At 47.6% G+C, this 27254-nt stretch overlaps 1 protein-coding gene across 3 annotated transcripts; it reads right to left on the bottom strand.

Moving 5' to 3' along the window:
- LOC114659772 (uncharacterized protein KIAA1614-like) lies at window positions 1-23843 on the bottom strand. 3 transcript variants are annotated; one of them, XM_051933037.1, is made up of 10 exons: window positions 23615-23843; window positions 12430-13145; window positions 11568-11622; window positions 10543-10683; window positions 6744-7885; window positions 5695-5788; window positions 5102-5291; window positions 3655-3779; window positions 2047-2219; window positions 1-1556 (listed from the first exon to the last, which is right to left on the bottom strand). In XM_051933037.1, the coding sequence occupies exons 2-10, from the start codon at window positions 13115-13117 to the stop codon at window positions 1375-1377; spliced, it is 2790 nt and encodes a 929-aa protein (XP_051788997.1). In that variant the 5' UTR covers window positions 13118-13145; window positions 23615-23843; the 3' UTR covers window positions 1-1374. The 3 variants fall into 3 exon arrangements, with proteins under 3 accessions (XP_051788997.1, XP_028668247.2, XP_051788998.1); XM_028812414.2 differs by lacking the exon at window positions 23615-23843 and adding an exon at window positions 18367-19121; XM_051933038.1 differs by lacking the exon at window positions 23615-23843 and adding an exon at window positions 18275-18338.
- Window positions 23844-27254: the final 3411 nt, after the last annotated feature.

The following is a 27254-nucleotide window of genomic DNA, read 5'->3' on the forward strand; positions in this document are numbered from 1 at the left end:
CATACCAAATGGCACATAGCAGAAACATTGCATGGTGCGCAGCAAATGTTAACTCTGATTACTTTGACTTCAACCCGTCTTAGATGGGTAGCACAGCCAGTTCAAAGGTGAAGCTGCTAAACATGACAGTTCACTTCAAGATCTACAAAGATTCTTCAACGAGCACCATAAACCAAGTCTTAGGACATTTGGCAGCATGTGTCACCATCTTAGCTCACTATGTCATGGGACTCCCAAGTGCTACTCATGCCAGCCCGCCAGCCCTAAAAAACTTCACAAAATACCAAACCACATTCCACATTGGCGCCAAGAAACAATAAAGAGATCATCACCAACACATAATGCAATTACACTAACATGCCCATAATAAATTTGACAGTGTGGACTTCATCACCAGCCTCGGGGCTCCGATTGGCCTCGCTCTTCTAGAGTCTGCACACAGACACGCAGGTAACCACTAGCAGTGGCACCTTCCCACAGCAACCTGCCCACGGTGACTGTGCCATATGAGCAGTAGGAGAAAAACAGACTGGTGGAATTCCTTCATGGAGAAAGTTTATTGGCAAACATAAATTAAAAAATACAAGCCATGGAGCACAGTGCCCAGGGATCACTGGGTACACTTGGAAGGATGAGTTCCCTGTGGGACACCGCGGTTCACCATGGAGGAGCACTGGGCATTTCTAAGGCATCTGTTTTCGGTCACAAATGCAACTCGAGAAGTTTGCACCTTGTGCCGAGGTTTGAATGGAAATGCCAGGTGGGAACCTTAGGGGGAAGACAAACTTAATTGGACCGACACTTTTTCATTGTGGGACCTGTTCCAATGCTGGCATTGGAATTGTGGGAAGCAAAGCACCTCAACCATATACCCTGGTGAGAAATTTCTCTAGCATGGTTGTGCGAAAGGCCCAGCTGGATGTCAGTCCTGGGATTCTGGAACTGGAGTTGGCACAGGTGCATTGAGGAGCACATTGGCAGCATGGTCAAGTAGCCTTGGTACATCTCAGCCACAAGTTTGCCAATGTGGTGTCTCACATGGGATGCATATCAAGTGAGCTGGCATTAGAAGCAGTGGGTGGCCTGCCACCTTAGATCCTCTGAGAGGTGGCAGGATGGAGTGTAGAAAACTGCAGGGGGGCACCCTGTCTACAGGCCTTCAAATCAACATGGTGGGGCCAGACAGCCTTGTAGAACATTCCCAGTTTGCTTGCTCTGGCTCTGTAACACAGATCTGTGCAGCAGAGCATCCCCCAAACGCTGACGGGACTGTGCCCATCCAAGTCAATTCATAGCCATACTTGGCACCTGGTGTGTTCTTGAAAGCCTGTCAGCATCTCATCTCGCCTCTCCTCTCACTGACAGTGGCAGAAGCTACCGCTGGCGCAGGACTCTGATGGATGCCATGTCACATTGTAGCATCAGTGCATTGACCTCCTCTAAGGTCAGGCCTGCAACCTTCTCCCCGTTCACCTCCAGGATTTCGTCACCCACCCCCAGCAAGCCAGCATACAGCTTCCGAGTGCCAGCATCGCTCATCTCCTCCACGTAGACCCCTGTGTGAAAGAAAAGGGAAGAGTGTGCCAGGGCCCATTTTGGCATCTTTATAATCCACAGACAACCATGTGGGCGAGAGAAAGCTGTTGGCACAGTGCCCTCTACTAATGATGTTCTTCATGGATAAAGGAGCTCCCTGCCCCCGCCCATGCCATATGCAAAAGTGAGCCTAACAAGATAGCACATCCACCATAGCAACACCAAAGAAGTGTATGGTTGGCAGTGACAAAGCAGGGTTATCAGCAGGTGGCATTTTGTCCCTGAGTAGCAGGCAGACTATACCAGCCTTTAAATGTCTAATCAGTGTAGCTCTGTGCCAAGGGTTACACAGTTGATAATTGGGCTCCAGGGTGGCTGATACCCAGAGGCTGGTGCCCACCTTGTTAAAGTGAGACAGCTGGGCATGATCAAACATCACAATAGCTACCGGCCAACTTATCCCCTTACAGAAAACGGGCAAAGGGTTTTTGTGGGGCTCACCCAGCTTACCTGAATCAGTTCTGCCCACACCCCGGCAGATCAGAAATCCAAATGTGCCCGAGACAGGGCGGCTGAGCTCCAGAAGAAACGTGCCATCGGGAAAGGCCTGGGCCACCCGTCCCACAGCGCGTACCGCGCTGGGGCTGCCAACGTCCTCCACACTGAGCGAGCGCCGGGGCCCCCTGCCGGAGAGACCACAAACGTCAAATTAAGTGAATTAGTTGGCTCTTCCTGTCCCCGCCAAGTGAACTGTGTGACAACCACGTGGAGTGGCAGCACTTCTGCAAACGGGGAAGCCACATCCTGCCCGAGCTTTGTAATGCAGCAGGTGCCACTTCCTCAATGGGGGGGGGGGTTGGGTACTAGCAATGGCCACATACTCAGGAAAGCTAAGGGTGCATTGATAACTAAGAAAAGGACATGGGGACACCAATGTCTCCTCCCTCCCTCCCCCATCGATGGCAACGAGCCAGAGCCAGTCGGAGGTGGCGGGTCTCTCACTTGACTGGCTCTGTCATTGAATGTCACCTCTGTGTGGAGTATGAATGTTGGGGGGGGTTATTGTGTACAGCCTGCCTGCTAGGGTGTCTGTAATGCAAAGCTGCTATTACCCCCCCCATCATATCATCAACAAATACTGGGCACACGCTGTGCATGGCTGTTATTGAATATAGCGCCTTTGCAAGCCCTGGTAGCTCCAGTGCAGGAGGGGTGCCTGTCCAGCTGAAACAGATGGTTAAGCTGCAAGGGTATCCAAAGGCCACTGACTTTTGGTGTGGGGAAGGGGGGGGGGCTACCCAGTAGACAAAGACGGTCCAGCAGGCAGACAAGCCAAGTGGGGGTGGAGTAGACAAACTGGTTTTGGGGTGGGTGGGGTGTGCTGGGGGTGGTCAGTCCAGGGCAGATCCAGTAGGAGGGCCAAGGCCGGACGCCCTCCCCTCCCCCTGCGCCTCTTTTGGCCTCCCAATCAGCATTCCCACCCACTCCCCCAGGCAACCTGCCTGCCTGCTCCTTTTGTCACAAGACAGCCTCCACGTTGACACCTGCTGGGGGGAGTCAGGCCTTAGTAGCTGCTTGTTGCCATGACGGCCGCGCCACTCTGTCTTCAAACCACACTTTTCTCCGCCCCCAAGGCCACATAATCAAAACCAGAGGTTCACAGCTTTGGAAGTGGAGCTCACGCAAGACAGAAAGAGAAAGAGCGAGCCCTAGATGTGGCTGAGGTTGCCTGGCAGGCCCCCATGCTCTCAACCGGCAGATCTGTGGAGGAAGTCACATGAGCGGATGCCACCCACCTGCCTTTGTGGGCCTCAGGCGGGCAGCATCTGGGAAATTCCACCTCAGTGAGGAAGTTGCAGCGTGTGGTTAAGACGGAGAGCGGACAGAATGAGACGGGAAGCGGGGGGGGTGGGGGGTTTATGAGCTCTAGTTCTGCCTTTAGGTGTCCAGCTGCAGGCTCATGAGGTGGACGAAGGTCTTTGTGTATAATCCAGGGGTTTGACAAGCAGTAATCTGCTGCCTTTGTGGGGCGAATGAATGGGAGTCTTTCACCCAAATGCAGATCTATGGCAGCATTTTTATTTGGGGGGGGATGGGGGGTTACCCTCTGTGACTTACCTGTATGCTGAAGTCCAGCTCTCTGTTTCCCCCAGCTGGTAGGCTCTGGAACGGTCAGGTTTGCTTTTGGCAGCTAGAAGGCGCTGGCTGGATGGAGACTTCTTTAGCTGTAAGAAGGGCGACACCTAGTGGGCAACAGGGGGAAAGCTGAGTTTTGATAAGGAATAGCTGGGAAGGCACTATATAATAGATATATAGATAGAGTGAAAGGTACTATATATATTACATAGATAGGCAGATGGTGGGAAAGGCACTAAATAATAGATGACAAGGAAAGAAAGCACTGTATAATATATAATAAGGAAAGGTGCTATAAAATACAGAGATCGCTGCATAGAAAAGGCACTTTAAAATAAAGAGAACTACTTGTATTTAATTATAAATAGATGTGAGAAGACCTATATAATCAATAAGTAGATGGATAGGAGAGGCTCTATATAATTAGATATATGATAGGAAAGGCACTATATAAGTGATAGATAGGTATATGTGAAAGACCCTATATAATAAATGGACAGGTATAATCTACAGATAGATAACAGGAGGCACTCTGTATAATATGTAGCTTGATGGTTAGAAATGGCACTATATAATACAAAGAAACATATATGAAAGGCACTATATAATATATGGGTCAATAGGAAACACAGTTTATAATACTAACACAGATACATAGATGAAAGGCACTATATAATAGATACACAGAGATTTGTGAAAGACATTATATAATAGAATGATTGATATATAGATGTGAAAGGCACTATAAGATAGATAGACTGGCCAGCTGGTAGCTCCTATGCACTTTTATGGCACCAGCACCTGAGGCAGATATAGGAGGAAAAAAGCAAAACCTGGGGATGCCAGGACCACCCAAATCATTATTATTTGTGGCTGATGCCCTTATCCAATGCAGTTCACATCAGTTGAGATACAAATGGTTGCATTTTTTTTTCTTCCAGTTGGAGCACAGGCAGGTGAAGTGACTTGCACAGGGTCCTACAGTGTCAGTAGTGGGATTTGAGCTCAACACCTCAGGATTTGAAGTCCAAAACATTAAGCACTATGGTACACTGCCTGCCGTGCAACAATGAGTTGGATCGGAACAACAAGCTGGACCCCCAGCTTGTAGCACATCAGCAGTTAGACATGGTGACGAGTGCCTCCCCAAGGGGAGAGGTCCCTCTCTTGTAACTCCATGTTGGTGTTCTCAACTTATACCCCACCTGAGACTAAGTGTACCCTCTGGATGAACAGGCCGCATTCTCACTGGGCAGCTCTCTCTTTGTGCCCTTCCCACTTGGATGTTGGCACCCCCGTCTTTAGAATGCAGGGTGCCAAGACACCAAAATCATCGAAAAGCAGATGGGTAAAGTCTTCCAGACCCCCAGCTAGTGGACAAACTGAGACGCACAGAGTCTCAGTGCTGCCCCCCATTAGAAGAACTCACCAGCTGGAGTGACTGCAGTGATGGAGTCTTCTTCACCTTTCCTTCGGAGCTCACAGGAGCATCCATATGGCTCAGGCTGTTGGAACGCCCCCTCCGTGGCCTCCTGGTCGAGCTGTGCCCGATGGCGCTGAGAAGCTTCTTCAGCACTGACCTCGACTTGGTGTCCGTTCTCTCGCTGGCACTCAGATGTCTATAAGAGCCAGGAATGCAACAGCAAATCAGTGGGCTACAGGTTCAAAACAACCAATCAGTGAGCTCACCCTATTGTCCCATAATAGGCAATCACCTGCAATAGCCAATCAGAACACTTTCATTGTATTGTGGCCTGTTAAGTCTCTTTTTCCAAAATCAAGAAGGTTCTAACTTGAGTTGCTTAACCTGCATTTCACCTTTTGCCCAGTAGGTGTCAGCACCAGTTCATGCTACAGACTGGTCAGTGGTCAGTGTTACAGTGCAGCCTCATGCTTTAAAGTAGTGGCCGAGCCCACCTTATTTTGGTTTGTATTCTCCAAGCCTTCTGAAAGTAATTGCTATGAAAGGCGCTATATGCAGTACACACTGAATGGTGCCACGTTGCCTGTCCACACACTTACTGCGAGATGTCTGCTGGGGTTCTGGGTTTCCACTGAGCAGACGTGGGTTCTGAATGCTCATCTGCGTCATCTTTCACAATGGATGGACTTTGACCTGTTAGGGGAGAAAAGTCAAAGAATTTACTATTTGAGCAGGATGGGGGTCTGGCAGTGTCAGGGCACTATAAAAGACCAGAAAAGTGCAGGGCAACCCAGAAGGGAGAGCTGTGAGTTAACAAACGAGGAGGGCTTGACCACCAGTGCCAGTGCCAGTCCCTACAGTGTGACAATTCTTTAAGGTCATATGCCCCACAAGGGGGGTGCACTTGGCCCACAGGGACTCGTCACTGAGAGGCCAAGGTGCTTTGGTTTCACAATAAATCAGCACAGCCTTAGTCCTAAGTGACGTACATTGGGCTTTAGCGATGCCAGCCTGATGAGCATCGGGAATTTGCAATTAATAGTTGAGCTGACGGGCCGAAACGCTGTTTACAGAAAACTTGATTTCCCTGCGGACACGTCGGTCAAATTGAATCAACGCTCAGTCGGAGCTAAACAATCAAGGCCGACCCTGGCAACCTGGCAGGATAAACACATTACAGATGTGCCCTCGTAATGCAAAGATGGCCGATATCTCTTAGGAAAAAGGCAGATTGTGTTCTCAGCCAGTGTGGACCTGTCTCTGGACCATGGGCATATCTAAGGTCAATGCCAGGTCTGTGAGCCTAGGGACCACCTAACAGCCTGGTGAGTAGCCGGCACTATGTCTACCCACCACTGCTGACATGCCATCTAGGCACAAAGGACAGCTGCCAAGATGCCACCCAACAATCCCATTAATGGATGCAGAGATGTTGGCTTAGCACTGCTGAGAAAATGTATTTATGGACTAACAATACCAGGGTGCCACGTTACCGACTTAGATGTTGATACCCTAGACACTGATGGTGTGTGCCCAAGTGTCAGCATTTGCCAACCACCTGTGTGTACTATGGGGGCACTGCATGACCTTCACATGCCACGTAACCCTAAAGCAAGCAAAAACTGGCATAAAATGCAATCCAGCTTACCTGCACCAATCTCCAGGGCATGCCTGGCATCCAGATGGCTGTTGTTGCAGTTGTTGGTGGACAAAGTCAGCTCATGAAAGTTATCTTCTGAGCAGGATGAGGTGGGCTCACTGTCCTCAGCGTCCAAGTGGATCAGGCGGTACTGGAGAGATGGTAGGACCTGCACCACACGCTGCCTGCTGGGGTGGCATTTGGTGCCAGATTTCAGGGAGGACTTTTTGACTTTTGGAATGATGTCAGAGACTTGAACACATGACTCCACAAATTCAGGAGAAGTGTCTCCATTTTGCTTGTTGGCACTCGGCTCCAGTGGGTGATTTCCACCAGGGGTGGTTGGCAGCTTTGTGGCAAGAGACTGGTAACTGTCTCCTTCTGCCCCATTAGGCCTGGGCCTCGCGTTATGCTCATTGTCTGTATGTAAACAAGAGTCACTGTGGCCAGGAGTCTGTTCATGTGTAGTAGTCACTGTGCCAAGGCTGGGGGTGGCACACTTGGGGGCTGGTTCATTGCCATTAAGAAGCTGCTGGCTGACTGCTGTCACGTCATCCACGATGGTCACTTTGCCAATGTAGGACTCCTTAATGTAATCTGTTCTCACCTTGTGCTGCGACGGAGGCACCCAACATGGTATCACCCTGAGGTAGGAACCTTCTGGAGTCTGGCAGGATGGAATGGAACCCTGCTGCATTTCGCCAGCTGGCACACCACTAGTATTGCACTTTGGATTTCCATCACTAATGGTAGAAACCGGAGTGCCCGGGCTCTGTCTCCTCTCACGCCCCTCCTGAGTTCTCCTGCTGTTCCTCTTGTTCCACAAGGGGGCACACTCCTGGTCCCTGCTTAGGTCCACTTTGCCATTCCTAGTGGACCCCCTACTGGTGTACAAGGAGACATCGGGCTTTGACACCAGTAGGCCGTGGCCTCTGCCCCCGACTCCTCGTCTCTCCAGGTACCGCACTTCGGCCTCCTGCTCCGACTCGTCCTCAAACCGCACTCTGGTGGGTGACTGCCCCTGCCTCCGTTTTGGCCCACCGCTTGAGTCCCCACTGGACGAATCGCTCAGGTTTCCACACCCAGATGATGGAAACTCCTTGGCAGAAGGGCCTCTCCTGGCCTGAACACCCCCTCTGCTGTTAGAGTCCCTGAAATTAAAGTGAGAAAAGTAGTGAAGGGGTTAAAGGGGCGAGGCAGTCAGTTTAGCCTACTGACCAGCCACTCTCTGATATGTCGATGGCCTGCCTTGAGCTCCGCCTCCTGTCTTCAGCCCCACCTCTACTGTATACATCACAGAGGCAACCGTCTTGGCCATTCACACCCTTGCCGTTCTCTGTATGACCACTTGTTCATGGGGGTTCGCTGTCCTGCTGGGCGTCACCCTTTTACCCAGTTCACAACTACCTACTCTGCCAACTATCCACTTCTCCCTGCTCACAAACCTGTGTCCTCACCTCCTGGTCTCTTCCAGTCCTGCCTCCACACACACTTCAAAGTCATCAATTCCTATATCACATTACCTGTCCTTTATGGCCACTTCTTCATCTTGCTTCATCACAAGCAATCATCAGCACTTGTGGCCCACCTTCTGCACTCAACTGACCTCTCACATCTGACCCTCTATGACCACCATCAACTTTAATAAATGCTCCTAAGCCTACCTGACCATCCCTATCCACCTTGCACACTGTGCATATCTTCCTGTTCCACATGTCCACTCCCTGCACTCAGCTGACCTCTCACACCCAGTTCTCGGTGGTCATTTTTGATATTCATAGAGGCCCCTCAGTCTACTTGACTATCCCTGTCTGGTCTGCTCATTTGTCCACCTTGCCCATCCACATTGTGCCAATTTCCATGGCCTGAGCACTCAACTGACCTCTTACACCTGGCATTCTGTGGTCAATAATGACATCCACAGAGGTTCTTGAGCCTGCTTGACCCTTCCTGTCCACCTTGCCTGGTCGCACTGTCCCACCTGCTCACTCCCTGCACTGCCTGCTCCCACCTCGATTAGTAAGGTCTCCTCATCACACTCTTTGGAACTATTGGCCAATCCCCTGTGTGGTCACGTATCCAAGTAGCCCAAGATTCTACTTCCCTAAAGCCCACTTGACCATCCCTATCCACCTTGCACACTATGCAGATCTTCATGTTCTACGCACTCGCACCTTACACTCAAACCCAGTCCTCAGTGGTCACTTTGGATATTCGTGTTAGACTCTGCTGACCTGTCCATCTTGTACTGATTCCCCAGCCTGAATTCTCACTCGCTGCACTCCACTGACCTCTCGCACTTTACCTTCTGTGGTCAATGACAACATCCATAGCAGAAATAGCACATTATAAGGAGGAGGTCTAGCTTCTTTGGAACTATTGACCCTCCTCAGTGTGGTCACTTATCCCGAGAAGCCCTACATTCTATTTGCCTAAAGCCTGTCCACCTTGTACACTGTGCAGATCTTCATGTCTCACATGTCCACTCCCTGCGGACCTCTCACAGCGGACAGTCAGTGGTCAGTTACAACATCCATAGAAGCTCCAGAGCCTCCTCAGCCTGCTCACACTGTCCCACCTGCTCAGTGCCTGGTCCCACCTCGGTCACTGAGGCCACAAGATCGCACACCTGCTTTGGAGCTCTGGACCCCCCACCCCCTGTGGTCACTGATCCTGAGAAGCTCCACATTCTTCTTGCCTACACCTTCCTGTTCGTGTGTCCATAGCCACCTCATCTTACTGCTTACATACTGAGGGTCTCCTCACTCCCACTTATCTTACTTTCAGTCCCATATGCTGTTGCCTGTAGGGGGCACTTTAGAGACAAAAAAAAATTAAAAGAGCCTCTGGGTCATTCTAGACCCTGCTATGGACCCTTGTCCACTCTCCCACTCCTTCCTGGCCATTCCTGCTTTGCCTGATTCCTAGGACCACAAGGAGCTTATAAGTCCAGCCTTGAGTCACTTCCAGGTCCCATGGCACCTCTGGGGTTGTCCATGTTGAGCTCACCCCACTGGCCCCAGGTGCCCCTATAGTCTTGAGGCCAGCCCTGTATTAAATGGGTCAGAGAGCCCCGCAGCGAGGCCTGGCAGATAGTACTAGGGGCCAATCAGGGCCCATCCTGCTGGTGTCTATCAGGTTGGGGGTTCTATTCATCTGTTATTGATTGCCCTCTAGGGAACTTGCATTCTAGTATCGTCCATGGAATAAAATCCTCTAGGGATTCTTCCCTCATCTCCAAACCTGACATCCTGTTCTCGTCCAAATCCTCTTAGTCTTCACACGCACACATGCTGACCATCACAACTCCTCACACAGCTGTCCAATGCACATGGCCTTGGACTTTTTTTCCAGCCTGGTCCTTGCACTTAACTCCTTGCACCATCTGAAAGTCCACAGTCTTCTCACCTCATTATCATCTTCCCATTTCTCCTGTACTGTCCAGAGTTCCCACATGAAGCCGACCTCTTTGTCCACCCTTTCCCCTATAGGAGCTCACCTTGTGTTCAGATTGCCTGCATCTCTGCTCAGAACTTAGGCCCTGGCAGATGACATGTGACCTTGCAGAGGAACTCTGGGAGTTGTAGTTTCAGCTGGTCCACGAGCTCATTGAGGCCCAGTACCTTGGCATCCCAGGCCAACCCCAGGGACCTGACTGCATTTACTGGCTAGAGTTTTTTCGGCTAACCTGGTGGGGGCGCCCTCCAATTTTCTAGACTGCCTGCTCAGTACATCCCATGTGACAAAAAAAAACCCCAAGCTACCTTGCTGAAAATATCAAACCGGAAATGTGAGAGGCTCCACTTACTGGCTGGGCCTCCTGAAGGGTAGGATGCTGTGGTCAGCTCTGAGTGGGTGGGCGCGGGCCTTCATTCGGGCTCTCTCCAGTAGCCGCTTCGCCTGCTCGTGCCGGGGGCTCAGTGGCAGCTCTTCAGTCATAAGAAAGGCCCTGCAGCAGAGACACACACACACACGGCAGGGGGATTAGAGTGGCAGACGGAGATTAGCGATTAGGGACAGGCGGCACCAATCTAGCAGCATGGCGCCATTAGGAGGTGTCCATCACGTACACGCACTGAGGACAACCCGGGAAGTCATGAGTGTAACACCCCGTTGGCTCCATCTTTATCTGTAGTCACTTCCTCCTACCTCCCTGGCAAAGGGAGAGCAACAAACTGGCATCCCTTCAGCTAAATATTTAAGAAGTCGGACGAATTTGATCACTCAGGAAAGACCTCAGCAGCCCCTGTCCTTTATTGAAACTCCTACTTGACTCGATTAGCCTGGGCACTTAATAAGGCAGCTGGAATCAAATCTTCCGGGGCAGTACAGATGGCAACCTCTTGGGGGCGCCACTTCAGTTTTAAACCAGTAATGATAACAATGCAATTTATTTATGTAGCTCCTTTGCACTTCAGGTTGTGAATCCCACCATTGTAAAAGAGTGCTATGTTAGTTAAAAAAATAATAAATAAAAAAGAAGGTGCCCATGCTAATAGGCCTGAAGCCCCCATGAGGTGTGGCACTGGATGGTCAAGCTGGCATTGTGGCAAGAAGACTGGATCCAGTAACTTTGGCATCAATTAAAAAGCCCAGCCTTGTCCAGTGTATTGAGTGGTCACATCCTACTGGGAATGTCAATGGGTCTTCTGCCACTCAAGCCACCAGTAGCTTTACAAGGACAGCCTGCCTATCCATGCCACCTCATGCCTCAAGAAATGCTAAGTCACATCTTACTCCACTAGGGGTGCCAGAGTTGCAATTACTTATTCACATATTGGCCCTAATTCACAGTAGACACATATTCGGGGGGGTCACAAAGGAGCCAAGTACCTGGGTCCGTGGTCGCCATCTTGAAGCGAAATGCCCGAATCCCAGTCGCTGTCACCTGCAAGAAAACAAAGGTCTGAAACAGGCCACTTGAAACTCTGCCATCCCATGTCTTTCATTACATCCTTATCTATTGGTGTATGTAGCGCCTTTCATTTCATGATAGTGTTTGGATGCTAGACTGTATAACCTGTAGGGGGCACTAAGTGGGTGATGAAGTCCTGCCTTTAGGTGAGATTAAAAGTGTTGGCCTGTAAAAACAATAATGCTTTTATTTATATAGCACCTTTCATGCATAAACATGGAGCTCAACATGCTTTTAATAGAATAAACAGAAAAATGAATAAATATAATAATAAAGATACATGTGCCTATGTTAAGAAAGTGTGCATCCTGTAGGGTTGCTAGTTAGGCAAGGGGGGGGTGATAGGGTTGGATTTTCTCCCTACAGGGGGCATATTAAGTAAAGAAAGGGGGGCATCAGGGCCGTCTTAACGTATTGGCACAGTGGGCACTGTCCAGGAGCATAGGGTCCCATGATGTTTCTGATGTCTATCATATGTTTCTGTTTTGCTACCAAAATAGGGGCCCCAGCGCACTACGTTGCCCAGGAGTCTGTGATGGTGGTAAGATGGCCCTGAAGGGCAGCTGAAGAGGTCAGCTGGTGACCAAAACTACAAGGTCCAAGCCTGGCAAAGCAACAATGAGACACTATGAGGAGGAGGTCTTGTTTCTTTGAAAGTACTCTCTCTGTGGGGAGGGTGGGGGGTTTCTAGCCCACTAATTCAGTCTGTGTGAGGTTTTGAGAAGTGAGAGGAGCTCCTGTTCACACATACATTCCTGTGGCCACTTTGGCACTCTTTACCTTTTCTGCTGCGGTCCAGGAATTCAGGAAGTGCCTGCCGAGGGTCTTGCTGCTCCTCCGGTCTGCATGATGGCCGGCTCAATATTTGCCGCAGGACTCCACGGTTCATCTCCACCCGCTCCGACAAGGATGGCACACTCGAGGCACTGCCCAGGCTCTCCAAGCTCTCGGCTCGCCCCAGGAACACCTTGCCCACGGGCCAAGGTTCCAAGTCAGTTTCACGGGTTTCATTCCTGGCAGCTTTCCAGAAACCCCTGGGTGGAGTCCACTCCTCTAAGGGGCCGCCACCATTGCTGATGTGCAAATTCTCCAGGCTGGCGCCCTCACCCAGGCCCCTCTCCTTGCGGCACTTGAGAACTTTATCAGTCAGATAGGTGTGGACCTGCAGCTCGGGGTCCACCTCCTCATCACTGCTTAGGTGCTTGCTTGGGGCCGGACGGACCCCCGTTGTCCTGTCCTTGGTGTGGTGCTTCTTGTGGAGCACCTGGGAGGATCCCAGTCGCTTCTCTGACAGTGCTTTGACTTTGGACTGTAGCGCTAGCACAGCAGATCCTTCAGGGGGCGATGTCACCAGCTGGGAACACTCAGCCAAAGTCACCCTAATGTCCATGTCTCGCTTTTTTCTCGGCCCTGGCTTGTACATCCCATTGGAGGAGTAGACACTTTCCGGTAAGACGAGACCCTCCATTTAATTTGGAGGTCCAGACAGAGTGTACCTGAAAGAGAAAACAGAAGGTGGTCAGAGGAAATTGGGACCCCGGGCAGGTGGTGGGCTGACACATCACATATCTGGGCCTTTTTCTCAAGGGCCGACTATTCACACCACTCAATTGATTAAATGACCACTAGGGGGCAGCAGTCTTTAAGTAAGTATGTAAAAATGACCACTAGGGGGCTGCAGTCTTTAACTAAGTATGTACAAGTGACCACTAGGGGGCAGCAGTCTTTAACTAAATATGTAAAAAAATGGCCACTAGGGGGCAGCAGTCTTTAACTAAGTATGTAGAAATGACCACTAGGGGGCAGCAGTCTTTAGGTAAGTATGTAAAAATGACCACTAGGAGGCAGCAGTCTTTAACTAAGTATGTAAAAATGACCACTAGGGGGCAGCAGTCTTTAAGTATGTACAAGTGACCACTAGGGGGCAGAAGTCTTTAAGTAAGTATGTAAAATGACCACTATGGGGCAGCAGTCTTTAACTAAGTATGTACAAGTGACCACTAGGGAGCAGAAGTCTTTAACTAAGTATGTAAAAATGACCACAAGGGGGCAGCAGTCTTTAACTAAAGTATGTACAAGTGACCACTAGGGGGCAGCAGTCTTTGAGTAAGTAAGTACAAGTGACCACTAGGGGGCAGCAGTCTTTAACTAAAAATGTAAAAATGACCACTAGGGGGCAGCAGTCTTTAACTAAGTATGTACAAGTGACCACTAGGGGGTAGCAGTCTTTAACTAAGTATGTACAAGTGACCACTATGGGGCAGCAGTCTTTAACTAAGTATGTAAAATGACCACTAGGGGGCAGCAGTCTTTAACTAAGTATGTACAAGTGACCACTAGGGGGCAGCAGTCTTTAAATATGTAAAAATGACCACTAGGGGGCAGCAGTCTTTAACTAAGTATGTAAAATGACCACTAGGGGGCAGCAGTCTTTAAGTAAGCACAGGTGAGCCTGTGCTCTCCATACTCTCATAGGTTCACTGGGTCCGGTGAAACTGATGCTTACGTCTGGTAATCAACATGCCACGTGTCACCACTTTCCAGCGCCGTTGTCACTGAGTAGATCTGCCAAACCTCAAACTCTGAGTTAAGGTCTCCCGAATCATGCGTGAGATTTTCAACATTAGGGGGCACCAGAGTGCAGCTGAAAGTGTGCAGGTCAGCCTGCGCTCCGCTCTCCATTTTCTCAGAGGACTGTGTTGTTGTAAGCATACTGGGGGGTGCCATAGTGCAGCCTGTGCTGATGCCTTGTCTGTGGTCCCCTATGCTGCAAAGGACCTGAAGAAAACACCTAAGGTCCCCTGGATTTGCATAACATCATCAACATTAGGTGGCGCTATTGTGTGGCTGGACATCCACAGGTCAGCCCACACACTCCATACTCTCAAGTTGTGCTCACCTTGTGTCTGGTGTTTTCCCTAAATTGAAATTTCCCAACAGGTGGGACACAACCAACCCCAGACAATATAACAACCAGACCCAGTGATCTTGCTCGACTCATAGTGGCTGCATTGCAGGTGGATCGCAGCGGATCCGGGAGACCACCCTAACCCCCAATCTGATGATAATGCTCGATTCACCAAGGAGGAAAAGCACTGACGATCATGCTTAATTAATCAAATACTAGGATGATGTGGTGATCACGCGTGAGACCGAGGCAGACCATCCAAACACTCCTCCCCCCCCCAGCTCAGATGACTGCCATGAAGAGGGAACGATTCCCGGTGGGTCCTAAACTCACTGGATTGTGAAAGACTCAGCCGTGGCATAACAAAGGTTAGTAGACAGTGCCCTATACCAGTGGTTCTCAATCTGTGGAGCGGGCTCCCCTAGAGGGGTGCGAAGTAACAAAAAGGGGGCGCAAAGATGTGAAAAAAAGAAAACAAGAATTGACAATATGAAAATACATCTATTGAAACCAAAACAAATTAACTTAAACTATACTCTGATACTGGAAAAATAAATATAGAGTTAGATAAATGTCGATAAAAGTTAAGTAGGTATAATAAAATATGCATCTATGATATATCATTAATTAAAAAGAAATTGGTATTAGTGGGCTCCTTTCAAAAAAACGTTAGGGGGGGCGCGATTAAAACTGTTATGAAAACTCGGGTCGCAAATACTTAAAGGTTGAGAAACGCTGCACTATACCATGAAAGAATGTTCTGAACACTAGGGGGTGCCAGTGAGCAGCTAAATATCCACTCTGCTTGTGATCTCAAGTCGAAGGTCCCCTGAATCGTTCAAGCTGCCATCAACACTAGGGGGTGCTAGTGGGCAACTAACTCTTCACAGGTCAGCCCATGCTGCCCGTACCATCAGTGTGCATAACACCTCAACAAAGCAATTCCTGCGCTTAGCTAAATTATAAAAATCGCCATCACCACAGGGGGCATTCTTGAGCAGTTTTTGCATTCCCTTACAGAAACAGCTGTGACTGTAAGTTCTCCACTTTCACATTAACTAGACCCCAAAAATAAGTAAAGACCACCATCACCCCAAAAGGACACCCCCAGCATTCTGAAATGTTCAGGATGTCTTGTTTTAGGCGGTCACTGCAACATTCCCATGAACCTCATGCGTGCCACTGCTAGTAGTGGCCTGTCCAGCTCGGCACTTTAATGAGCTCAGGTGTAAAGGTCAGCAGCAACGTGACAAATGGAAAGGCAGGTGGGGGAGAAGGAGGAGGGGAGGTCTTTTGTCCAATCCCACCTGGAAAAAGTAATAAGCACAGGGGGAGAGTGAAGCCCACCTGGTATTCCGAGCACATGACACCTCCTTATTCAGGACAAAATGAGGGTCACTGTGACAGGTGGGTGGCACACAAAAGAACGAGCAGGGAAATGAGAAAGGGAAAAGAATGGGGGGAGGAAAGAGACATGGGGGGGGGCATCCAAGAAATTAAAATGGCACACTGAGACATCTGTATAAAAACAAGCAAACCAGCACAACAGATAAGGGACAGGAAAGGGAAGACACAGATAATGGGAATGGCAAAGACAGAATGACAGGGATTGTTTAGGAAAACACAGGCAAGTGGGGGGGGCATAAGAATGTAATGGGGGCACAGAGGACGAGAGAAGAGAGATGTGTGATGGGGCGCATTTGTGAGTGTAGGCGCAATTGCAGACATAGAGAGAGACATGAAAGGCACTATATAATTGATAGACGTGAGAGGCACTCTTTGAGACTGATAAATAGATGGATATGAAAGACATAATAGAAAGATACAGATAGATATGAAGGGGATCATATAACAGATACATAAAGCAACAGATGGATTTCAAAGGCACTATATAATAAATAGGGATGAAAAGTACAATAGATAGATGGATCAAAAGATGGACAGACAGATGGATATTAAAGGCAATACACGAAGGACTGATACATATACTGTATATGAAAAGCACTATGTAATAGAAACATGGATCAGTAGCGGGCTAGACAAACAGATATGAAAGGAGCCATATGAAAAATACATAGATATGAAAAGAAAAATATAGTAGATACAGATAGATATGAAGACACCATATAATAGATGGATGTGAAAGGCACTATATATTAGACTGATAGATGGATATGAAAGACATTTTATAAAAGATAGCTAGAGCTAGATATAAAAGACACCATATAAGATAGATAGATAGATAGATAGATAGATAGATAGATAGATAGATAGATAGATAGATAGATAGATAGAAAAAGGAACTATATAGATAGATAGATAGATAGATAGATAGATAGATAGATAGATAGATAGATAGATAGATAGATAGATAGATAGATAGATAGATAGAAAAAGGAACTATATAGATAGATAGATAGATAGATAGATAGATAGATAGATAGATAGATAGATAGATAGATAGATAGAAAAAGGAACTATATAGATAGATAGATAGATAGATAGATAGATAGATAGATAGATAGATAGATAGATAGATAGATAGATAGAAAAAGGAACTATATAGATAGATAGATAGATAGATAGATAGATAGATAGATAGATAGATAGATAGATAGATAGATAGATAGATAGATAGATAGATAGTACTTTAACGAAAAAGAAACAAAACCTGACGCCAAGGTATGGATATCATTTTGGTGACAATAAAGTCATGCAGGGATAACTGGGGACAGGGCATAATGTAAAAGGGACGCCCAGAAGGGGTGATGGCACACGAAATGCAGACAGTGGGCCGCAGATCGATTTTCATGGAGGCACTTGGTAAAAAGCAAGGGGACATGCAGGGATGTACTGTGACGAGCAGCCGGATATGTAAACACTTTGGGCAGAGAAAACAAGGGACAGGGCAAACAGGAATGGGACATGCAAGAATCAGACGGGACGCACGGGGACATGTGATGAAAGTGCGGGGGGGTCACATCTGTGCAGACACTTAACAAAAAAGCAAAGGCGACATGCTGAAATACACTGTGTTACGGAAATGCAAAGGGGCCCCCGGAGACGTGACTTGCGTTCTGTAAACGCCGGAGTGTTTAACGTATCGAGGTGGCACGGGGGTCTGTGTGGGGATGATCCAGCATGTAGAAAAAAGATGGGAAAGCATTTGCTGGGTGTATGTTTAGTGCCACTTCTTCACAAACCCAGCTTCCTGGTTTTGCCCTGTTACTGTCCCAGGTAGGCTGGTGCCTTCCCACGTTCTCAAGATACACGGGTTAGGACATTTGCCTAATCCAAATTGGCCTGGAGTGAGTGCTGGGGTGCATGTGTGTGCCTCAAGTGGCATCGTCTCCAGGTTTATCTCCCACCTTGCGCAGACTTTGCCCCTGTACTGCCCTGTAACTCGTTACGTTGGTTTAATGACGGCAAAGAGATGGAAATGAAAAGACACCCAAGAATCCACTCAGATTTGACTCTTGGAAGGCGCGAGGTTGACTACAAAGTCCAAAAGGCACAGGCTGAAATACATAACGGCATCAAACAAATGCGCACGGACATATGAGGACATGCGTAGACGCAAACGGCCGCAACACGGATAACTTCAGAAGTTCCAACAGGAATTCTGGGATGAGTGAGATCACTCAAGAACAGTAAAGGAACACTATGGACAAGAACCGAAAGTAAGAAGAGGTCACACAAAACGGGACGCGTACTCACGGACTTGATGATTCGTCACAGTCCACCGAAACAGAGTGTCCTTCGTTTTGTTTTTTTTTATTGTTTTTTTTTTTTTTTTTTTGGAAACCCACCTCGTGAGATGGCCTGCTGGCGGCTCCTCGGGGTGCAACGGTACAATCACTTCCCTGCACTCTGTCCTGCTCCGCCTGGCCCAAGCAGCTGCCTGGTGCGGACAGACGCATACCTGGGCTGGAGACCAAGCGTGCTGTGTCTGCGACTGGCCCGCCAGCCCCTCTCCCGCACACCGCCGCTGCAGCAGCTGACTATAAAAGGTGATCCACATGTGTGAACCCCTCGCCGTTACTCTGGAAACAGACCCGAGAGGAAATGAGGCGGGAGCGCAGTGTTGTGAGAAGAGAGGAGAGGCTGGCGAGAGGCAGGGAGGGAGGGAGGGAGGGGCCGGGAAACTTTACACTCCATTTGGAGAGGAAGCTAAACGCCGGCTGCAGCTGCCCAGGAATGTGGATTCGACCGGCCGGCCGGCCGTCTGCCTCGCTGGCTCTCCATGGGGCGGGGGCTCCCATGAAGCGGGGGAGTGAGGCAGCACAGCGGGCAGATCCAGGAAGGGATTAAGGAGACTCCTGCCCTGCTCTCTTTGGCACATCGGCTTAGCTGTGTGGCAGGAGCGGAGAAGAAATGAAAGCCCACCAAGACAAAAAGCAGCCAGGCCTACTAGAAGAGAACCGACGTTTAATTGGACAATCCATCAAAACACAGAGCTTTCTGATACCGATCATTGTGAAAGGAGTTATATAAGCTGAAAGTTGATGGTGACGAGTGACAAGACTGGCAGAGAGGAGGGGGGCTGCCCATCGTATCCGAGAAAAGTAACTAACTACTAAGTAAAGTGAGTTTTGATAAAACTCCCCATGAAAGGCGCTATATAAACTAAAGAAGGGTGTTAAGAAGTGGCATGGCTTTCAGGAGGGCTGATGCTAGCAAACAGGAGGCTGACTGGTCATCCAATTCCATAATGGGACAAACAGCAAAGTAAAGTGCTTTTTGATAGAACTCCTTATGAAAGGCGCTATATAAACTCAGTAATGGTGTTGAGAAGTAGCATGACATTCTGGGGGGCTGATGCTAGCAGGGAAGATGCTGACTGGTCATTCAGTCTAATAATGGGACTACCTATAGTGCTCACTATATAACAGATCGCTAGATATACAGTATGGACATGAAAGGCACTATCCATCCATTATCCAACCCGCTATATCCTAACTACCGGGTCACGGGGGTCTGCTGGAGCCAATCCCAGCTAACACAGGGCGCAAGGCAGGAAACAAACCCTGGGCAGGGCGCACACACACCAAGCACACACTAGGGACAATTTAGAATCGCCAGTGCACCTAACCTGCATGTCTTTGGACAGTGGGAAGCGAACCCAGGTCTCCTAACTGCGAGGCAGCAGTGCTACCCACTGTGCCACCATGAAAGGCACCATATAATCGATATTTAGATAGGTAGTTCACATATAGTTGTGAAAGGTGCAATGTAATCTAAAGACTGATCAGCGACTGGGGTCTGACTAGTGGCTGAGCTCGCACCAGTTATGTTGTGGGTTTACCTCGGACTGGTAAGAGGGTTGACGCTACTTAATGTGACTTTTTTGGCGGTGCTCAACATGAAAAGCACTATGTAACATTTAATTGTAATGTGCCTCGAGATTGTGCTGTCAGTTAAAAACTGAGGGTGGATGAGGATGGAGGAGAACTGAAAGCCCTGTGTTATGAGCAAAGGTCTTAGGACAATGCAACGTGCTCATTGCTGCTGTGCAAGGTGCTGTATACACTGAAGACTGGCAGGGCGGAGCAGCAGGACACTGGCAAACCGGAGACATCCAGCAAATGGGGCCACCTGCTGGGTAAAGTGCTTTGTGCAAGGCGCTATATAAACTAAAGGAGCATAGTGATGAATGACAAGACAGGCAGGAGAAGCAATACAGGCAAACTGGAAATCAACAGACCTTCACATCTGAGGAATGTTAAGTGCTCCTTGATAGAACTCCCTGTGAAAGGCGCTATATAAACTAAAGAATAGTAGTAATGAGTGGCAAGACTGGCAGGAGCACTGGCACTGGCTGGCCAGCATATCCTCAGAATGCAACTAACTGCCATAACAGAGAGGTCTGACTGGGATGCTGGGAAATAACGGGCAGGTTTCAGTGGTGCACTGGTGCTGCCAGCTGTACGTAAATTGTTTAATAGAAGTCTTTGTGGTAGTGCTGCCTGTGAAAGGTGCAATAAAAAACGCACATTGGCCACACTGAGCTAAAGAAATGGTGCCATCATCCCCAAATTTTAAGCTCTTTGTGATGACATTCATGTGGAAAGGTATTATATACACTAGGGGGCAGTGGGGTACTAGGAGGGCCAACAATACTGCAAGATAGCAGGCTGATGCTTGGTAGGGAGTGGGGGCAGTTGGCACCACCAGCACTGGGCATGGGGAAAAAATACAGCAGTGATAATACAGTTTGTGCAGTGATCTATATGAGTGGTAGGACTGGCAGAAGGGCCTGAAGAATTGCCCTGAAGAAATAGTCAGGCTAAAAGAAAATAGCTGATGGTTTAGTGATGTGCTGTTGTGAAAGTCACCAAATAAGCAATGAGAGGCCTCACTGGCAACTGAGTTGAGATAATAATAATAATAGTAGGAGTAGTCTACCTTAATAGACCGATAAGTATCTGTGTTTGTCCATTTGCTATGTGTCTGTAATTCCTACATATGGTGCATCACTAACATTAACACTGTTTTTAAGAATCCCATAACAAATGGCTTATAACAGAGACATATGCATTGCATTTGTCATTCTAACAGATGGCGTATTATACACATTAACACTGTTTTTAAGAATCCCATAACAAATGGCATATAACAGAGGCATTTATGTTGTATTTGTCATTCCAACAGATGGCACATCACAAATATTAACACTTTTTAAGAATCCCATAACAAATGGTATATAACAGAGGTATATATGTTGCATTTGTCATTCCAACAGATGGCACATCACAATCATTAACACATTTTTTACAAATGCCATACTAAATGGCGTATAACAGAGATATATACATTGCATTTGTCATTCCAACAGATGAGGCATCACAAACATTAACACTTTTTAAGAATCCCATTACAAATGGAATATGACAGAGGCATATGCGTTGTATTTGTCGTTCTAATGGATGGCACATCACAAATATTAACATTGTTTTTACAAATGCCATACTAAGTGGTGTATAATGGATATGATAAATGTATTGCCTTTATCATTCCAACAGATGGCACATTACAAACATTAACATTGCTTTTAAGAATCCTATACCAAATGACATATAACAGCTATGATGTATGCATTGCATTTGTCATTCCAATGGATGACGCATCACAAACATTGGCAGAAATGCATTTTATCACTATAAATGTTTGTGATGTGCCATCTGTTGGAATGACAAATGCAATGCATTTTATTATTACAAGCATTGCAAAATACATTCCAATAAATGGTGCACTGCAAAGATTAGTGCTAAAGTCTATGTTGATTATTTAGATTTTCTTAAATGGACAGAACAGCTAGTAATAATAATATTTTAATTATACTGTATAGCGCCTTTCCTATGCTCAAAGAGCTTCACAGAGATTTCTCAGGTGTGTTGGTGTTGTCTGTCCTGAACAAAGGGGACATTAAAAAAAGCATTATAAAAGTCAACGGGGAAGAAATGACCTTTGCAATGATGCTCACCATGAAAGGCACTATATACAGTACATTAAAATATTGAGGGTCTGACTGGAAGGAAGCCCAAAGCTGCCACAGCAGGCTAACCATCATGCAGAACTGGTTCTACTGGTCCCATTCACCAAGCATTAGGTAACTCAGTGAAAGGTGCTATATATCAGACAGAAAGGGCACAGGGGCGTGAGAAGTGGGGGGGGGGTCATGGAGGTAATTAATGACCCCCACAGTGACCTTGAATAAGATCAAACTGGTTGGGAAATATTGGTTGTTTTACAGAATGGGTGAGAGTGTCAGTCTGGTATCCCATTTGGATAGTGAAGTTAGAAAATGAATGGATGGACTTGCTGAAGAGTTCTTAATATTGGCTTTGCCATTACAGCTTCCGCATAAACGAAAGATGCCCATCGACCCCAAGTAATGAGTGAAGTGCTGTTCCATGGAGCTCACAGTGAAAGGCGCTTCATAAAGTAGAGACAGAGGGGAGGAGAGGGACCTGACTGGCCAATGGAACGCAGGATGTCAGATCCTAAAACAGAACTGCTTTTCAAAAGTTTCCTACCCTCAGTTCCAGTTGGTATTGCTTGGCAGAAGGCAGCTCACTTAGATTAACAATGCACATCATTGTGCCAACTGGGCAGCCAGTGCACGTCTGGCAAACATCAGGCAAACGTTGACAGATTCCTAGCCACCCAGGCTTTGGTTACTGCTGTTGGCTCCACCTGGTGGCCAGTAGAAGCCTCTGCATGCTTCACACTAGTTCGTCTCCCTCTAGTGGCCACAGAAAACTACTGCGGGCTTCAGCTCTGCGAGATTCAAAACAAATGAGGCAGGACAGGAGTAGAAAAAGGGGCAAGTTGGGGGGTAAGGGGAGCAGAAACAAAGGGGTAACACGTATGTGCCTCCATCATTGCAAACTGCCCATCTCACTTAAATGCCATTTCAGTTTTGCTCGCCCCAGACATGTTCATCTGCTTGTGTCTGTGCGTTCCAAAATGTTTGAAGTGTTCATTTTTTTATAAGCTGATCAGTGCCCGCTGTGCCAGGCCTGTTTCCTTACACTGCCCATCTGATCTAATGGCTGCACACACTACTCCCAGTTACCCAAAGTCCTCCTTCCTATTCCTACCAGTGGCTTCCTGGCACCCAAATGCTGATACTTGCTGGGAAACTCCGCAGGTGTGAACTATAGTGCCACCACAAAGCCAACAGCTGGTTGTACCCACTGGGCAGATGACACCAGTTTCAGAATGGCTGGTCAGCTCATGGCAGTTGCCAAGTGGGCACTTACGCAATGTTGTTGCACTTACATAAGGCTGGCCAAGCTGTATCCATCTTATGTAAGGATGTAGTGCTGGCCAAGCTGTCCGCACGCCACCCAGCGCCCAGACTGACCAGCTCTGCCAGGGCCCCCATATACACAAACACGCTGCACACTCCTGGGCCCAGGCCTGCACATTTCAACACATGCGCCAATAGAAACACAACGGACATGCGCAAAACACACAACACGTGGGCACACACCTGCTTCACAACACGGAGATCAGTGCCCATCACTGCCCAGCTCTTCTCCCAGTACTCACCTTAGCGCCAGGCAAACTGCTGGATGTCTCCGTCACGGCTCTTTCAGTTGTTCGGAGGGAGGTGGCACCATCTACAGACCCTCCTGCTCCTCCTCATTCACACCAGTACGCTGCCAGTCCACCTGGGCACCCCGACCGGAGACGCTGTCCTCTCACCAACACTCGCCAGCCTCTTCTGCTTGGGATTGCCAGTATCCAGCTCTGGCTGTGTCCGGTGTGCCCGCCCCTCTCAGTACTCACAAATGGTCTGTTAATCCCTTCAAAAATCAGGAAGGATTAAAGGGTGGATTAAACTCCAGAATTTGTGGCCATTGCAGTTGGCATCACTTTGCAAACCCTGTAAATCCACTCAATCTGCTGAGCGGCTGTACAAGGAGATGCCATCTCATCTGAGCCGTCATTCAGGGGGGTTTCGGGTTCTGATGAGCAGAGAAACTGTCAGGGATGGCAGTCCCACTAATTGGCCATGGGGGTCTGACTTAGAAATATATAGCGCCTTTCACAATGAATTCCATTTAAAGCAACTTTATACTTATGCGATGTAAACATTCACATTTTCTGCAGTGCGCATGCAGGCTGACTTATTGTGCCAGCCAACTTATTATGCCATGAGCAAACAGCTGGTATTGAGCCTACAACTGTATACTTTACAGCCACTAGGGGGCAGTCCTTCCTGACTAAAACTTTAGAGTGGCACATCGTGGAGTGTGGGCATCAAAACACTTGAGTGAGTTCTTACATTGGCATTAGCATCACTTCCATTTGGGGTAAGTGCAGCAGTGTCAGCCCTAAAGACATTATTGTATATAGCGCCTTTTGTAATGAAATGACATTCAAAGCACTTCTGTACTTGTGGGACTTGAATGTTTGTATTTTCTGCAATATGCCCACAGGCGGGCTAATGGACTTGTGTGAGTCATGCCATGATGGAGCGGCTATATTTGAACCAGAGACATTTATACTTCAGAGCCACTAGGGGGCGACTTTACCTGTCTGAAAATGTAAAGTAGCTCACCCCACACTTTAGCGAAGTGGTGCAAAGTGCCCACCTGGGTATTACCATCAAATCTGTTTGCTGTATATGAAGGAGTACCCCCCCCCAAGAAAAACAATTGTATATAGCGCCTTTCACACATATAATGGACTTGTTAAATTCATGCCAAGTGTAAGCAGTTAGCTTGAAATATATTGTACCGCCACTTAGGGGCCACCACCTAAAAATATAAGTGGCACATCCTTAGAGAGGGGAGTAAACACATTTTGGTTAAGTGCTAGAACGTGCCCACTCGGATATTAGCATCATATCCATTGGTGGTATGTGAAGGAGTATCAGCTGCAAAAACATCATTGTATATAGCGCCTTTCTTAAGGAGCACCATTCAAAGCACCTTTGCACTTGTGTAACACAAATGTTCACCATTTTTGAAATGTGCCCACAGGCTGCCTAATGGACTTGTGTAAGTCACGCCCGGGTGAAGCAACCAGCTTTTACCACAGACATTATACTTTACAGCCACTACCTGCCTAAAAATGTAAAGAGGCTCACACCGCACTTTATTTAAGTGCTGCAACGTGGGCACTGGAGTATTACCATCACATCGGTTTGCAGTATATGAAGTAGTTCCCAACCCCAAATCCCCCCCCCCCCCCATACTTCCACTTTCTACACATTTCACATTTTCTGAAATGTGGCCAAAGGCTGACTAATGGATTCACCTAAGCTGTGCCCCAAGGAAACAGGCAGTATTCATTCTACAATATTAAAATTTACAGCCACGACGGGCAACCTTTCCTGTATGAAAAATTAAAGTGGCACCTCCTTAAAATGGTATAAAAAATTCTTACGTTCAAGCTCTTCATTTGAGGTGCTAGAATACAATCTGTTGGTGACACGTGCAGAAACAAGTGTGTGTCTAAAGATGAACCTGCAACTTTATACTCTACAGCCACTAGAGGGCAATGTTGCCTGCTTAAAAATTTAAAGTGGCACAGTCCACATATGAGATATAAAAACACTTGTGAAGTGATAGAAGGTGCTCTCTGGGGTATTCGAATCACACCCATTTGTGATAAATGAAGGGGGATCCCCTCACCACAAAGGTATTGCATATAGTGCCTTTCACTTTCTCTTCGTGCAATATACATGTTCACATTTTCAGTAATTCTTCCACGGGCAGGCCAATGGACTTGCTCAAGTCTTGCCAGGAGAAAGCAGCCAGTTTGGAACAGGGAGCGTTATACTTTAGTGCCACTAGAGGGCGACTTTACTCACCGCAATATTATAAAAAGCGGCACAATCTGAAAAAGGAGGTCAGAGGAATTGATGTTCTTACAGCGGCCCGCGTGTGTGAGCGTGTGTGTGTGAGTGCGCAATGTGTGTGCGCGCATGTGTGTGTGTGTGTGTGTGTGTGTGAGTGTGTGTGTGTGAGTGCGCAATGTGTGTGTGCGTGTGTGTGTACGTGTGCAATGTGTGTGCGCAATGTGTGTGTGTGCGCATGTGTGTGTGCGCGCAATGTGTGTGTGTTGCGCGTGTGTGTGTGTTCGTCCTGTGATGGACTGGCGTCCTGTCCTGGTATTGTTCCTGCCTTGCCCCCAGTGTTTGCTCCGGTGGGCTCCAGCTGCCCCCCAACCCTACCCTGTATAAGCAGGTTAAAAAATGGATGGTTGGCAGAGTGTTCTAATTTATTAATTACGTGTAAACAGCTCACTTGGGATGTTAGCATCATATCCATTGGTGGCTCGTGTCCATAATAGCTGACTGTATATAATGCCGATGAACACTCAACGCCAACATTACAGAGACTACTTTTTTATTTTTTATTTTTTGCTGCTCGTTTGTTGAGTCACTCAAGCCGTGCCGGGAGGAAGCAGGAGGTGTCGAACCTGACGTGCTACTCTTTACAGCCACTAGGGGGCACCATTATACGGAAAAACATTGAAAAGAGTATTAAAAAAAGCACTTCAGTGATGTGGCGCAAGGAAATGTTATTGTATATAGCGCCTTATATAGTGCCAAGCAACCAACAACTCACAGCATGTGCAGAAGCCAATTAGTTGGCATAAATCACACTGGCATCACGCACAAGTATCTGTGCATCTCTGTGTCTACCCAGTTGCTCTGTCTCAGTCATTCCAACAGATGGTGCATCACAAACATTTGTAGTGGTGCATTTTATTGCCACAAATGTTTGTGAGGCACCATCTGTTGGAATGACAAATGTAATGCATTTTATTTCTACATGCATTACAATATACATATACTGTATATATATTGAAATAGTTTACTGTCAAATAATGCTATTTCAACCATTCTGTGATCTGCTTCTCGCAACTGAAAGAGGGCACCGTGGCCGATGTTAGCCGACTTGCTGACCAACCACAAGCGTTACCTGGTAGGTAACCACCCATACAATCAGATTGTGACACAGGCTACGAATGCAATGAATATATATATATATATATATTGTAATTGAAAGAGAGAGCAACAATAGAGAGTTGGGGTGCCAGCCTGGTCTCCCCATATAATTCCTCTAAAGCAACAAAAACTCATAATTATTATTTTGAACATGTGTTTAAAACAGAACTGCCCCAAGATGGCAGAGTTTTCTGTTCTGGCAGGAAGGGGCGGGCCCAGGCGGCC

This window comes from Erpetoichthys calabaricus, chromosome 10, assembly GCF_900747795.2.
Source record: "Erpetoichthys calabaricus chromosome 10, fErpCal1.3, whole genome shotgun sequence".
Classification (NCBI taxonomy): Eukaryota; Metazoa; Chordata; class Cladistia; order Polypteriformes; family Polypteridae; genus Erpetoichthys; species Erpetoichthys calabaricus.